The 13,854-nt window shown below is 42.5% G+C and overlaps 1 protein-coding gene across 1 annotated transcript in view; it reads right to left on the bottom strand.

Moving 5' to 3' along the window:
- The window catches only part of nfatc1 (nuclear factor of activated T cells 1), a 47,811-nt gene that overhangs the window by 16,811 nt on the left and 17,146 nt on the right, over nt 1-13,854 (bottom strand). Inside the window, exon 7 of the mRNA XM_080484377.1 lies at nt 2,329-2,384. Coding sequence (XP_080340503.1) covers nt 2,329-2,384 — 56 coding nt within the window. The remainder of the gene's footprint in view (nt 1-2,328; nt 2,385-13,854) is intronic.

Consider the following 13,854-nt stretch of genomic DNA (forward strand, 5'->3'; position numbering starts at 1 on the left):
TGCCTCATGGACGGGCTGTTGGCATCTAAACCACCTCCCCCACCACTGCATGCTGGTGAGGAGGTTGTCATGTCAACCAGCAGGACAAAAAACAAGACCTGTCAAAGGGTGGACGAAGCTCTTTTTAGCCAACGGCTCGACTAAGTGGTCATCCACTGCATCCGTTTCCATCTCCAGTCGTCTTGACCTGGTCTTGCCACTGGAGTCGACGCAGCGCAACTCTTCCTCACTCTAAACAAAATCTTTGTGCAAGTCATCAATCATCTTCTTCATCTGTTCATCCTCCCATCAAGCAGAGCATCGCAGGCAGATAAAGAAGAACTGCACAAACAGGTTTCCATCAGCTGCCCCAATTCCCTGTCCACACTGCACAAGAACCTCCAGAGCGCAGGTTGGGCTCACTAACCATCGGCCTATCCACAGATGAACCAATGAATATACGGACGAACGAGAGAGATCTTTGTGGCTAAAGATAAAGAAACTTTATTTATTCTAATGCTTTGAAGTCTCTCTTTTTTTTTTCTTTTTCTGTCATCTCAGTTGTAAATATCTAAATTTTATGGCCAGACTTGTTGAAGATGAATTAGAAGTTGTCACAGTGCGCTCTGAGATCCAGTTCATCGTTGAACTTTTTAACCTGGAGTTTGGCGCCGTCAGACAAAATCTTGACGATCTCCAGAAAGGCCACAAAAAGACCAAGAAGTCAGGTTGGAGAGCAGCCTGGTTGTTTGCACAGTGAATAACTGGGCTGATCGCTGAACTCGGGTGTGTGCAGATAGTTTATTTCCCCAGCAGAGCGTCCTGCTGAGAGCCCGGCCGGCGGCCACCACGTTCCCGGGTTCAACCTGTGGACACTTCAGCCCCGTGTGTGTGTTTCTGAGCATGCATGCGTGAATATATACGAGCGAGAGTGCTAGAAGTGCAGCTCGGTAGCCGGGGGGGGAAGTCATCTGTCTGCTGAACTGTGCTTTGGAGGACGGGCAGCCCCGGCACGTACAGGTGAGAGCTGATACATGTCATATTAAATCATTACCGCTGAAATCTGTTGACGCCAAACGGAACCAGATGAGGCTTTTCTACTTTTCTTACTCGCAACTTCTCCTGCTTCTCTTGCAGTCCAGACTGGTATGAACATTCGCAGCATATTACTGGTGGCGCTGCTGTCCAATATGTCACTTTACAGTTATTTATGAAACAGCAGGCTTTGGATTGAACTCCAAAAAGCATGCATGGGTTGAAGGTTTTAAGCACACATGTGTTGCATTGCGAGTCTGGACTGAGCAAATGTTCAACTTCAGTAAAAGGCCCTAATGTGGAGATGTTTAACCTGACAAAAATGATTTCTCTCATGTGCACTGAGGGAGGGAGAAAAATGTGACAAATTGAGCATGGAGGAGTCCCAGAGTGAGTGTTTCAAGGACATCCATCCAAGTTTATGTGAGTAGTTTGAATCTAATTGTAAATAATTCCTGAGATGTAAATGAAATCCTGCATTGTCTCCCTGATGTCGGCTCTTCTGGGGAAGCTCGGCTTGTGCGGGTGACAGAGGCGGTCAGGTATTTTGGGTCTGTGGTTCGTTCGGCAGACGTTAAAGCTGGCGGAGGCAGCATCGCTGTTTAAAATGGGTCCAATCCAGCAGACTGAGCGGAGGGAGGGAGAAGGGCCCTTTGTCTGCTCCACAGAACAGATGTGCCCCAGAAGTTGCTGCATGAGTGTGTGTGTGTTTGTGAGAAAGAGTGTGTGTCTGTGTGTTTTGTAGTGGGAAAACACTGGGAGCAGGTGCAGCGCTTCATAGAGACACCCTCTAATCCCCTCGTCTATCTCCCAGACTCCCTCCACGTCTCTCTCTCTCTCTCTCTCTCTCTCTGTGTCTCTCTCTCTCAGAGCTTCGCCGAGCCAAGAAGGGACACACCGCCAATCGCAGACTCCCACAGGTTCACGCTTGAACGTTGGAGCACCTTTTCCACTTGTTTCAAACACAACAGCAGAGCTGCTGTCTCTCGGTGTCCTGCTCACTGAGGTGACAGTTACTAGATCACTAAACTCCAGTCCACTGGCCGGGAGGCTGAACCCATAGATAACCCTGACCTCCCGACAGAAACATGAACGCGGTCTGATTATAAGAAATAAGCACCACGGTGTTTGCATAATCATGTTCTTCTTCTCTTTTCATTAGTTCACAAATAAGTTTCTTTAAAGAAGCATTAAGATCCAGATTTTAGCGTCTTCCTACAACTAACTCATGTAACATTTTGTGTATGTAACTCATCATATTCTCGCCACCACTGGTTAAGGGTTAGGGTTCGTCATAGTGATTGTGTCACTTACAGGCTTCGAGACGTCTCTGTCGACCTTGGCCTCAGTCTCCCAGAGGTGGTGACCGTCTGTAAAAAAAGAGCAGAGATGGAAAAAAAATAATGGTTTCGTAACAAAAGTATGAGGAAAAAAATTAAATCCACCTAGTTGGCTCCCAACAGAAATGAAGAAATGGAATAAGTGGTGTTAAAATTATCTGTTACATCAGTGATCCATAAAACGGGTTCACGGAGTGGAGGGTATCACAGACGTCACGCCGTCTGACCCACAGCTCATGAGCTCATATCCTCAGTCTGACAAACTTCAGACAGATAGAGAGACAACGAGCGCGAGAGAGAGAAATCTGATGCAATCCTGAAAAAACCAGAGTCATACCAAAGGGATGAGCGACATCTTTGAGAAACCTTGACTTCATCTCTGTGAGGAATCCCAACATGCCGGAGCAGCTGGTTGGCTCGTTAATACGAGACGGCTGGAAACTGACGTCTCGCCTCCGCTGTCAAACCCCGTACTTCTTGTATTCTCATAGGAATCTTTTCTGCTATCCCCATATAATCATTGTGTAAGGCTATTTTTTTCTCCCTTTCTGGTAATGTGGGGTGTTTTGTTTTTTTTCTCCTTCAAGTTGCCACAAAAAAGAGGTTTTCCCATCAGGCAGTAAAAGAAGGCATCATACGAACTGCTGGAAACGCTGCCCGTCTAAAAAAAGCATGTACGATTTGTCGTCCGGCCCAATGAGGTGTGGGTGAAAGTATATTTCTTAACCAATTTATCAGACACAGAGGGGAAACCTGATTGGTTTACAAGGTCCTAAAAACATTAAAGCAGAGTGAAACTGGCGCTGCTCTGAAACGACACTGCAGTTCACAGAAAACGTTAAGATACTCTGAGGCCAAATTTTCTTTTAAATTAACCGAGATATGTGCAGTGTTGCTGAACGGGCTGTCTGCAGCTCGATAAGTGGAGCGTTTGAAGCGAGCGGGACAGCGCTGGTGAGGACGGACGAGACACTGCCGGTCTGTGCAGACATGAGTTGTGAGGTGGCAGCGATGGAGGAGGTGCAACGCCGCACTGACAGCTTCTATTATGTCTGAGAAGACACCGCAGACCTGTTTACCGCTCTCTGTCTGCCTTCAGCTCACGTCCCCCTCTCTCTATAGCTTCTCCACATCTAGGAAGGAATCATATCATCTGCATCACGTATTGTAGAAATTGAACAAAGGGATCGAAAAAGTGGGCTACCTTTTGAATGGCAAAATGCTTATTATTATTATCAGTCATCTTTCATTCACAACAATCCATCAACATGACTGCAAAATATTAATATTACAAGACTTCTGCCCTCTAAAAGGTTCCAAAGATTCAGCAGTCTGATGGCTGAAGGGACAAAAGCAGTCGGTAAGACAGTTTGTTCTCATTGGCTAGAAAACAGTGGCCTCAGGGCATCAAGAGGAATCCAGTAGAAAGGATGTGGTCCTGTAGGGAAACTATTCCCAAAGCTTTTTGGACCACCTGCCGTTCCCACAGGGAACATAATTCTCTTTAATGGACTTCATTTAACTCGGAGCAAAGCTTCACAAGAGAATCAAGGTCGTTCATGTCTCGATCTCCCCCAAGCCAAAGAAAAATAAAGGGAAAACATGGAAATGCTTTCAATAAAGTGAAATATACAAGAAATTGTCTGACAGACATTAAAAGACTTGAATCCATCAACAAGTGAACCCACTGTTTCAGGATACTTTCAATGTTGACATCAAACACAATTTCTCAATATTTCTCTAATTAAAATGGTTTAAAAACATTAATTTGACCACAATGTTACCGACAAATCATCGGCAATATGTTTGGAATGGGACATGATAGTTTTTCATGCTCAAGATCTCAATGTAAAACACAACATGGTGTGAATTCAATTGAGGAGGTGGGACATATTTACAACTAAACCCTTCATCAGGCTTATATGATAACTTGTGCATGTTGTTTTCTAGCAATGATATATTGATGGATATTTTACAATATAGGGGGGAAAAAAAGTGCTGGTTAATGAGCTATTTTTGTGGTATTTTTGTATAACAATGCAAGCACCAAATTGTTTTGTCCTTTTTGCTTGAGTAAAGCTTCTCCTATTGCCAGTTGTTGCTCCTAATTGGTGAATTTAATATAAAAGCTGTGTATGAACATTAATACAAAACACATAAAACTACTGAAAGTGGCAGTAGCTGTTCTTAAACATCGGCTAATAAGAGTAGAAAGTCATATTTAATATACTTTTGGTAAATAACAGGGGTGTACCAACAGTATAGGCAAAGTATAAGAATGACTAAAACCCACTGAAAGTTTTTCACTAGAAATGGTGATATATGTGATTTTAGTCCATTTGGCATTGAATAGTATCTATTCACACTGACTTTAAAGTTTTTACGTATAGAAATATCCTGAAACAATCCTTAAGTCTGTAAAGGGTTAAGAAACTTTTTTATTTAAAAAACCAAAAATCTCTCCAAACCGCTAAGCTCTGTCTGATATGCAAGGCTGACTATCCAGAACATAGCAGAGCATTATTTCTGATAGATGGTTCTGACCGCCATTACCCATGTACACGTACGTAATGCAACAGTCATTAGGAGCAAATGGAAATGACTGCAGACGACTGGAACGAAGGTTTCTTTTTCCTTCCTGATGAGCTGCAAACTAAAAATGAGTGAAATGCACTGCGTACTGTGCACAACGCACGGCAGACAAATAAATCTGCAGCTTTTACTGATTAGTGAGGTGTCTGGTAAAAATCAAAAGGTCCCTTTGAGCATTACACGGAGCTCAGCGTGCAGCAATGAATCTACACAGAGATAAAAAAAGATCACATTCAGGGACAAACTAGTTAAGTTTCAAGAAAGAAAATTGAAGTTCATTATTGAAATGGGACAACATGTTGATTTTATTCAAGAAGAAATTCTCTCGGAGCTTTTTGCTCTTCTACCCAATATTTCAACTCGTTGACTTGAAACACATTATTCTTTTCGTTTACTTTTTTCCCTTCAATACCTTTATTACATGTGTGAAATGAACCACAAAGATAGAGCGATCATATGCTCATATGCACCAAGCTCTGAAAATGTCACGTTACTTCTATTTTGAAAAAAAAAAAAAAAAAAAAAAAGGAACAATGACTCTCTTGCAACCCCCCCCCCCCCCCCCCCCCCCCCCCCCCAAACAAAAAAACCCTAAGAATTTACCAACAAGGAAACCTTACAGGTAACCAAATATAGCAACTTTAGAACAAGAGAAATCTGGTGCACATGCAAGGTGCAGACATGTAGGAAACACACACACACACACACACACACACACACACACACACACACACACACACACACACACACACACACTGTGTCTGGTGTTATGAATCAGGCATTGGAAGCAGGTTTACCTCGCTGTAAACAGAAAAGAAAACAACTTGTCAGACAGGAAGCTGCACAGGATCCTCATTCTGAAGTGATGTGACACTTTGTCCGCTTTATTTACCGACTATTGATTGAGAAAATGTTTGTATTGTTCTAGAAGTTATTCTAAAAGGGTTCACATGACTCAAACTGCAATCTAAAAGTCTGTTTCTGACCCCCCCCCCCCCCCCCCCCCCCCCCCCCCCCATTTGGTCTCTCTTTATTTTGGGAGCCTCTCCAGAAGGGAAGCCTTTGCAGTCGATGTCAATCCACAGGAGGTAAACATGTTTTTCAGATCTCTCCCGTTCTCTCCCTCCCTGTCTGCATTTCTCCTGCACTCTGACTCACTCACATCATTTTTCACATCAATACAGAGATAGAAAAATTAAATTGAGCAATTTGTTTTCTGTGCCCGTCCACCTATTGCCAGGAAACTTCTTGCAAACTAAAAAAAAAAAAAAATGTGGGGGGGGGGGGGGGAGAGAGAAAAACGTATACTAAACAAAAAGAGCTTTGAAAAGTTGAATGCGTGGGATGCCTTTTGTTTGAAAAGAGCGTGCCGGATAATTGATAACCACAGTATGTAATTGATAACCGCAGAATGTTCCAGAGTTATAGGGCAACATCTGCACCGATGCAATGAAACAGCTCGGCAGCAGCTTCCCTCCAGCTCTCCTCCTACTAAACTTTAGCGAGCACAATATGGTCTCTAACGCTCTGGCCCACTGTGCTGGATATTATCCAATATTATCTAAGTTAAACAACTCAGCCTGAAACCTCTCCCCTAAAAACCACCCCGACCATATAAACCCAGTACCCCTCTCCAACTCTCACAACGCCCAAACTCTGCTCGCCTTGGCAGCGTCCCAGCCTCTCAGAAGTCCTACGATTCACATTTCGTTAGCAATGGTCTACACAAATCATTACTTTCTCAGAGCAGACATAACACAGAGCAGTCAATGACACAGCGGCGGTGTGCTGCACAGAGTCACGGCAGCCGAGGGGGGATCAAACAATATACAATACAGTTATTTGTCATGTTGTGTTTATAAATGGAATCAAACAGCTCCTTGTGCTCCTTAATTGGGGCTGGGTGGAGGGAAGCTTCGGTGCCCAGAGTGAAACAGCGGGGTGGCATGTGCCCAAGCCCTCATAACGTACAGTAAATATAAACACATGCTCAACTCAGGCCCATGTGGCCCTCTGAAAGAGTTCCCTTGTCCTCTCACTGATGACTGAAACTTCTTCCTTCCTACCGCCCTGAAAACATGTGGATTCTGGAAGTTGCATGCAGGCGACTGCTGCTGCTGCTGCTGCTGCTGCTGCTGCTGCTGCTGCTGCTGCTGCTGCTGCTGCTGCTGCTGCTGCTGCTGCTGCTGCTGCCTAATAAGAAGAGGAGATACTGGGAAGCTGCAGTGGTGCCTGTCAGTGCAGCACGTCATCTGCACGCTCCCAGGAGGGTTTCAAAGGGTGGGAGCCGGCCATTTTTATGAATCATTCACTGTAATTTACAAAAACATAATCCCCGCTGTTTATGCAGCTGTAATTGATTTGTTTATGAAAACAGCCATTGTTCTCCGGAGTGTCAGCGGCAGCCAAACCACCAAGCGGCTTCAAGTGGAAGTCATTGTTCTGTGACTGTAATGAAACCGAAGCCCGCTGACCATGTACACCACCGAAGAAAAGCAACCGCTCCCTCCAAACAAAACGTTAACAGAGTAAACTCAGCCCCGATCGCTCGCCGTACCTGATTTTTACTTTTTATTTACTTTATTTGTGGATATTCGGTCTCATTGTTTCCTTCCTGTTCTTCATGATGGACAATGCAAAGTTACACGAAGCTAAAAAACAACAGCAGATTTCTCTTTTCTTTGATATTACAAATACTTTTTAAAGTGGTTAAGTTATTTGAAGTTAAGTAACTAGTTACTTGGAAATGTTCTAACAGCAAACTGAAACATTAAGGTATAAGAAGTATATCTGAACATAAAAAGCTATCTGAACAACCAGTATGTTGATAATCAACAACAAATAAGAAAAGTATCCTGTGGCGTTCCACAAATTTTGGTTTTATTTGCTGAGGCCACAAATATATAGTGTCTGTTTATGGTGCCACCATTACTGATATATACTGAATTTACATGGAGTTGAAATCAAATTTTCATAATGCATTATTCACGACCCTGCATACTGCACACAGCTCATTACAGATGGATGGCTGTCTGCATTTTCCTCCTGGTAACTACAGATATCATCTTGCTGCCTCGCAGCATTTTAATCTTCCCAGAGTTCAATTTTGAGATCATCTTTCCTGCTTCACCGCTCCAGCCAACAGCAATTAGGCAAAATTGTTCCAGCTTGATGGGGAAAACTCAACTTTTCTACCTGCTCAGAGGTCCAACTTGCAAAAAGTAGGAAAGGAGGAAAGAAATGGAGGTGAGAAATGGCTAGAATCAGGCCTGCACTGCAGCTGAGGGGTTTGATAGATGAAGGAAACAGTTTTTCACTGCGATAGCTGCAGACCAGGCAGCTGTCCAGTGGAGCCGGCCAGATGTGAAAGCACTCATTACAGTTCGGGGCCATTTTTTTTTTTTTTTCCTGTGCAAGGATTTCCTTCGGGATGTCTCGCTGAAATTCAATTGATAATGACATTGGGGCCCCACGGCGCACGAATCCCACTAAACTAAAAATACTACAAGAAAACAATCGACAGGAATCAACAAGGTGAAAAATGATTGTACAGGAAACTTATTCTGTTAAGTTTCTTATTTTATTTTGAGTTTTGTTGAATTTCTTGTGCTTCTTATTTACTTAGGTTAACTTAATTTTTTTATCTAGCATAATCCTAAAACTTCACTCTCTAAGGCTACTCCACAAACTTCATTGGCATATTCTTTTGGCAGTACAAAAGTACAAAACCTCTGCTAACCTCTCATTTTTTCACATCATAGAAAATGTTTTTGATAACTCTAAGAAGTTCACAATATTTGAAAAGAATCGGACTTGAAGGTGACAATGGGCATTATTGTTCAGGCTACACTCTGCACTGCATTTAGTACGACACAATACTATACAATACTATACGATAGTACACAATACTATACAATAAGATAAGAATACAACACATGTGGTTAAAAATCAAATGAACAAAAACATGAAACGCTTTAAAGATCTAAAGTGCATCTGTATACCTAAAAATACCTAAAATATTTATAATATATATTTATTTATAGAGCGAGTGAGCATATTTGGTAACTTCTTCATTTCTGAACATTCCCTACAAATCAATGATTAAATGGTTGTGGTGTACATTGAGGGGTGCAGCTTATTTCTAGAATGTGTGAAAATCATGACTTCACTTATCACTAATGTAACCAAAATATACTCAATTATTTCAATCATTATGTTTTGTACTTTTCAAATAACACTTATAAAACTGGCCCGTGTAAGGAATGTATGCAAGTTACATTCTTAAGTGATGAATTGTAAAATCATTGTGACTTTTACACTTTAAAACGGATTATATTTTACATAAAGAGGAACTAGTGGTTTGGTTAATAGATTTGAAAAGTCAATAAAGTTAAAAAAAAAAGAAAAAGAAAAGAAGCCATAAATACACTTATTCCACTATAGTGTATTTTAAAGGGTTAAATTGGTCGATTTAAAAGTTGTGTGTTACACAGCTATCGTTCCCTCATAAGTTGAAGTTTCATGGAGTGTGAAAAATCCAACTACAGTTTTCTCTGAAAAATAAACACTCATCCTTAGAAAACCGGGGCGAACAAAGGACAGCAGGGCCTAATTTCCCAAATGGAGTGAGTGTGAGTTATCAGAGGCAGAATCTTGGGGGCAGGCAGGGGCAAATGAAAGCGAGGTGAGACTGTTGGGTTTAGATTACAGGCTGATGGCTGCAGCGCTGCAGCCGTACAGTAATCTCTTATGACTGATTGGCTGTAACCTGGAGTGAAAACACAACTGATGCTATCTTTGTTATTTCTACTCAGGCAGGTGACAGGAGGGACAGGCAGGCCCGATAAAGGATAACGCGCCGCTAACGGATGCATACTGTTGTCAGATTTTGTGCTGAGGAGCAGGTGACAGATTGTGTGTGTGTGTGTGTGTGTGTGTGTGTGTGTGTGTGTGTGTGTGTGTGTGTGTTTGTGTCTGAGTGGCTCTTTAGGGAAAAGGGATTTCCGTCGCTCTGAGTCATGGGTAGCAACAAAAACACTCAATAACATGAATATGAAGCTGCACACGAGGTCTTCAGGTCAACAGCTCTTCCTGTCTCCTTTTTCTCAAACACACACAGACACATTCAACATTTGTCAACATGAGTGGAAACATCACTCAGCCCGTCGAACACCAACACAGAAACCAAAACAAATGGATCTTAGGGCCGGGTCAGCCGTCCTGCTTGTGACTGCCGAGGAAACTCTGAAACACGCCAGCACCACGCGTACGCTAGTGAAGTACAGGCCGCATGCAGACGCACAACTTTAAGGAATATTTGCATCGGTCAACGTTCACATGTTACCGCGGTTTTCTGAATGTTATTTCGTGAGAGTGCTTTACTGGAACATTTGCAGGAAAATTGTTCATCGGTGAAATTAAACACGTAAGCCCTTCATGGCAACGGAATCCACCACTCTTGAATTTATGAGTTTGATTGTTAAATGGTTTCTCAGTGCTCCGCTTTTGGCACGAGTAAAATGACAATAAAAGCATATTAAATTTCCAGATTCTGCAAATTATATGCGCGGCCTTGAAAGCAGGCATGATTTGTGTATTTTTGTAGTATGCACATTTGTTTTCTTGCCTTTGAAGTTTACGTCGCAGTATCTTTGTATACCTGCAGAGCCTCTTCACACTCTGGAGTTTCTCTACACTTTCCACTGACCTGCCTGTTCAGAGAGCAGCTGTGAAGAAGACCCTGCGGGATCCGCGAGGGAACATGCAACTCATTGACTTAATGAACTGAGAGCTCAGGAAGCAGCTTGGATAGAGAGGTGGAAGGATGGATGGAGGGGGGGCGGGGGGCAGTGTTGTGGAAGCCTGGCCTCAAGGGTGTTTCCATGGTAGGATTGCCCAGGAATCTAACGCCGGTGCCAGATGCGGGGAAACCCTCATCAAAAACAAGGGAGCACACCCATCATTGCCGGTCCAAAGCAGCACATGGCCCTAAAGACGGTCAGATTCAGAGCGGAGACACAAGTGGAGCAGCAGCTGACCCAAACAGGCACCAACAGGTTGATTTGGCCTCCCACAGAAGCAAACCGCTGTTTTTACAGCTTTTAACTGATCAATTATTTCCACCGGAGGCCAAACTGGCCAGTTGGGATTAGAGAGAGTGTGACTCGTGAAAAGGACACAGTGTGGGAGGGTGATGGTGGTGGTGGTGTGGTGTGTTTGTGTGTGTGGGGGGGGGCACAAAAACACACCTTCCATTGAAATTTGGTGGAAATGGCTTATAAACTGTGATCACACTTTTTAATCACTTTTTTATGCCTTCAACCACATCCCGTGGGTATTTTTAAAATGTGGTTTGACTTTACTAATATTTCAAATAATAAAACCACACAGGGTCTTTCTAAATGTTTGAATTAAAAAACTGTTCAATGATTAAAAGTAGTAAGCCCCGCAGGCTCCACAAATTAAGGAAAATAGAAGTTGTAAATTATGAGAATAGTAGGATCTTGTTCTATTTTTAAAAAAAAAAGCCCTGTTTGCTAATTAAGTCCTCAAGAGGAATTAAACATCGAGGTACAATAACAAGGAAGGGACAAACCTGAATATTGTTTTGTTCTTGTTCAATCAGAACCCATCTGCACTACGTTCAGTGAGTAAGTTATTTCTCGAAGACTGAGCCATTCAGGTTCTCTGATGTCGGACCGTCTCCTGGATTCGTCTTTGCATCCCGACTGTTGCCATCATTGGCAGTCGAAGTCCAACAATGAGTGTGAGTTCCTGTGTTGGTTTACTATGTAATTACAGCTGCTGTAAATTCCCGCCGGTACAAACGAAAAACAATTTTTACAATTGATCTCTGCAAGATAAATCAAGTGACTCAAACATGGTTGGTGAGTCGAATTGTTGCGTCCATTTTGCAGCTGGTATTCGTTGACGTTTGAGACATTCTGCACTTTAGCCTGTCTGGGTTACAGGATTGTTAACAAACTCACCTCCAGTTTCGAAGATGATATGTTTGTTTTCGTAGTTCAAATGTTTTGGGTGGCGAGAAACACGTCCTTTCATCCCGAGGAGTCAAAATAAAAAGTTGTTTTTTGGTTGTTGTTTTTTTTGATAAACAAGATCATTCCTCTCTCGTACGGCGCTGAATGTGACTGTCTATGTGTCCAATCAACCTTGAGTCCCATCTCTCACAGGTGGAACAATGAAAACACTTCCCTTTGTCTCTCTTTCTTCTGAATGAGTCACTGGTTTGATAGGATCATGTGTGTTTACATTGCTCAGCCTTGGCCCAAACTGTACCTCACGTTGCTTTGCTGAAGCTAATCAAGGAAATTGCTGTTTGTAAACCTCGTCGTATCAACATCTGGGAACAGTCCCCTTATCCTTTCAAACCAAAACTGCCAGGAGTAAGAACAGAAGAAACAAATACCGAGGGATGACACACACACACACACACACACACACACACACACACACACACACACACACACACACACACACACACACACACACACACACACACACACACACACACACACACACACACACACACACACACAACTCAGAGTCTGACCGTAACCCTCTGATGTACACGTTGTTTCTTTTGGGAACGTTTTATTGACTTTTCTTCAGACTGACTCTAACTCAGCCGTAAGAATGAACTCTACCCAAACAGGAATCTAACCCTTACCTTAGTCCAACCAGAAAGCAATCCAAACATTTATCTATTTCTTCAGGAACGTTTAATACATTCTATGACTTCTGCCTTTTGTCCACATGAGTAAATGAGTAAATGTGCAATCAGGTTCCCCACTAGTACAGAAAAGTACACATACGTTTTCATGTCTTTTGAGGACATGACAGTTATTTTTTATCATTTTCTTGAACACTTATTCAGCCATAACTACTCCCTGACCAGTCCTTCTGCCCCAACCTCATCCAAACCATCACTTTATTCATAAAACAAGTCTAAAGCACACAATTTATTTAATTTCATGATTAGGAACGTTTGTCTCCACAAAGACAAGAGTCTCTGTGTCAAGAAGAACTTACACATGCAGGCCATGTGTTTTGCATTGGTGGGGAAGTTATATCAACATTCCTGCAGCCATAACTAGTACTTGATTAATCCCAACTGTTACCCCAATGTTAACCAAAGCATCTCCAAACATTAAAAATGTTCAAACCTAAAAATTTCTGGACAGCGCCACATGTCCCTGTGGGTCAGTGCACAATCAGGTTGAGGTCCCCACTTGGTGATAAAATCAAGAATTTAAACACACACACACACATGCACGCATGCGTGCACAATGTGTTTTCTTTCTTCTTCCTTTTTTGTGCCATAATATTGACTTAATTTCCTGCAAACGTGTGAAATGTCATGATTTTACTTACAGAGATCTTAAATTTTGTCCCCACAATTGAAGTGGTTCCCATAAATCACAGTGCAGTTGTGACAAAGTCGCAACCAGTGCAGGACAACACAAACACACAGATTCATGATGTGTTTTCTTGCCTCTATGGGTTATTACACTGCAGTCATTTTCTACCATAAGTACAACTTGTCAAACCCTCACAATAACAATCAACTAACCCCAAAAAAATGTCTTCACCTAAATCTTTGATGGTTTCTTCTTTGAGGACTTAAGGACTTTTTTTGGAAGGAAAAGACCCCGTAATGTGAGTGTGTAAGCACACACACACACACACACACACACACACACACACACACACACACACACACACACACACACACACACACACACACACACACACACAACACACACAACACATGCTGCATTTTGTTATCCATTCCTCTGCTCTGACCAGGCAATGGAAACTTCTGCAAATGTAAATCTGCTGGGTTAAAAATACAGCGCATTAATGTGCACCACATGTGGCACTCTGG

The sequence above is a fragment of the Lipophrys pholis genome (genome assembly GCF_963383615.2).
Source record: "Lipophrys pholis genome assembly, chromosome: 17".
Taxonomy (NCBI): domain Eukaryota; kingdom Metazoa; phylum Chordata; class Actinopteri; order Blenniiformes; family Blenniidae; genus Lipophrys; species Lipophrys pholis.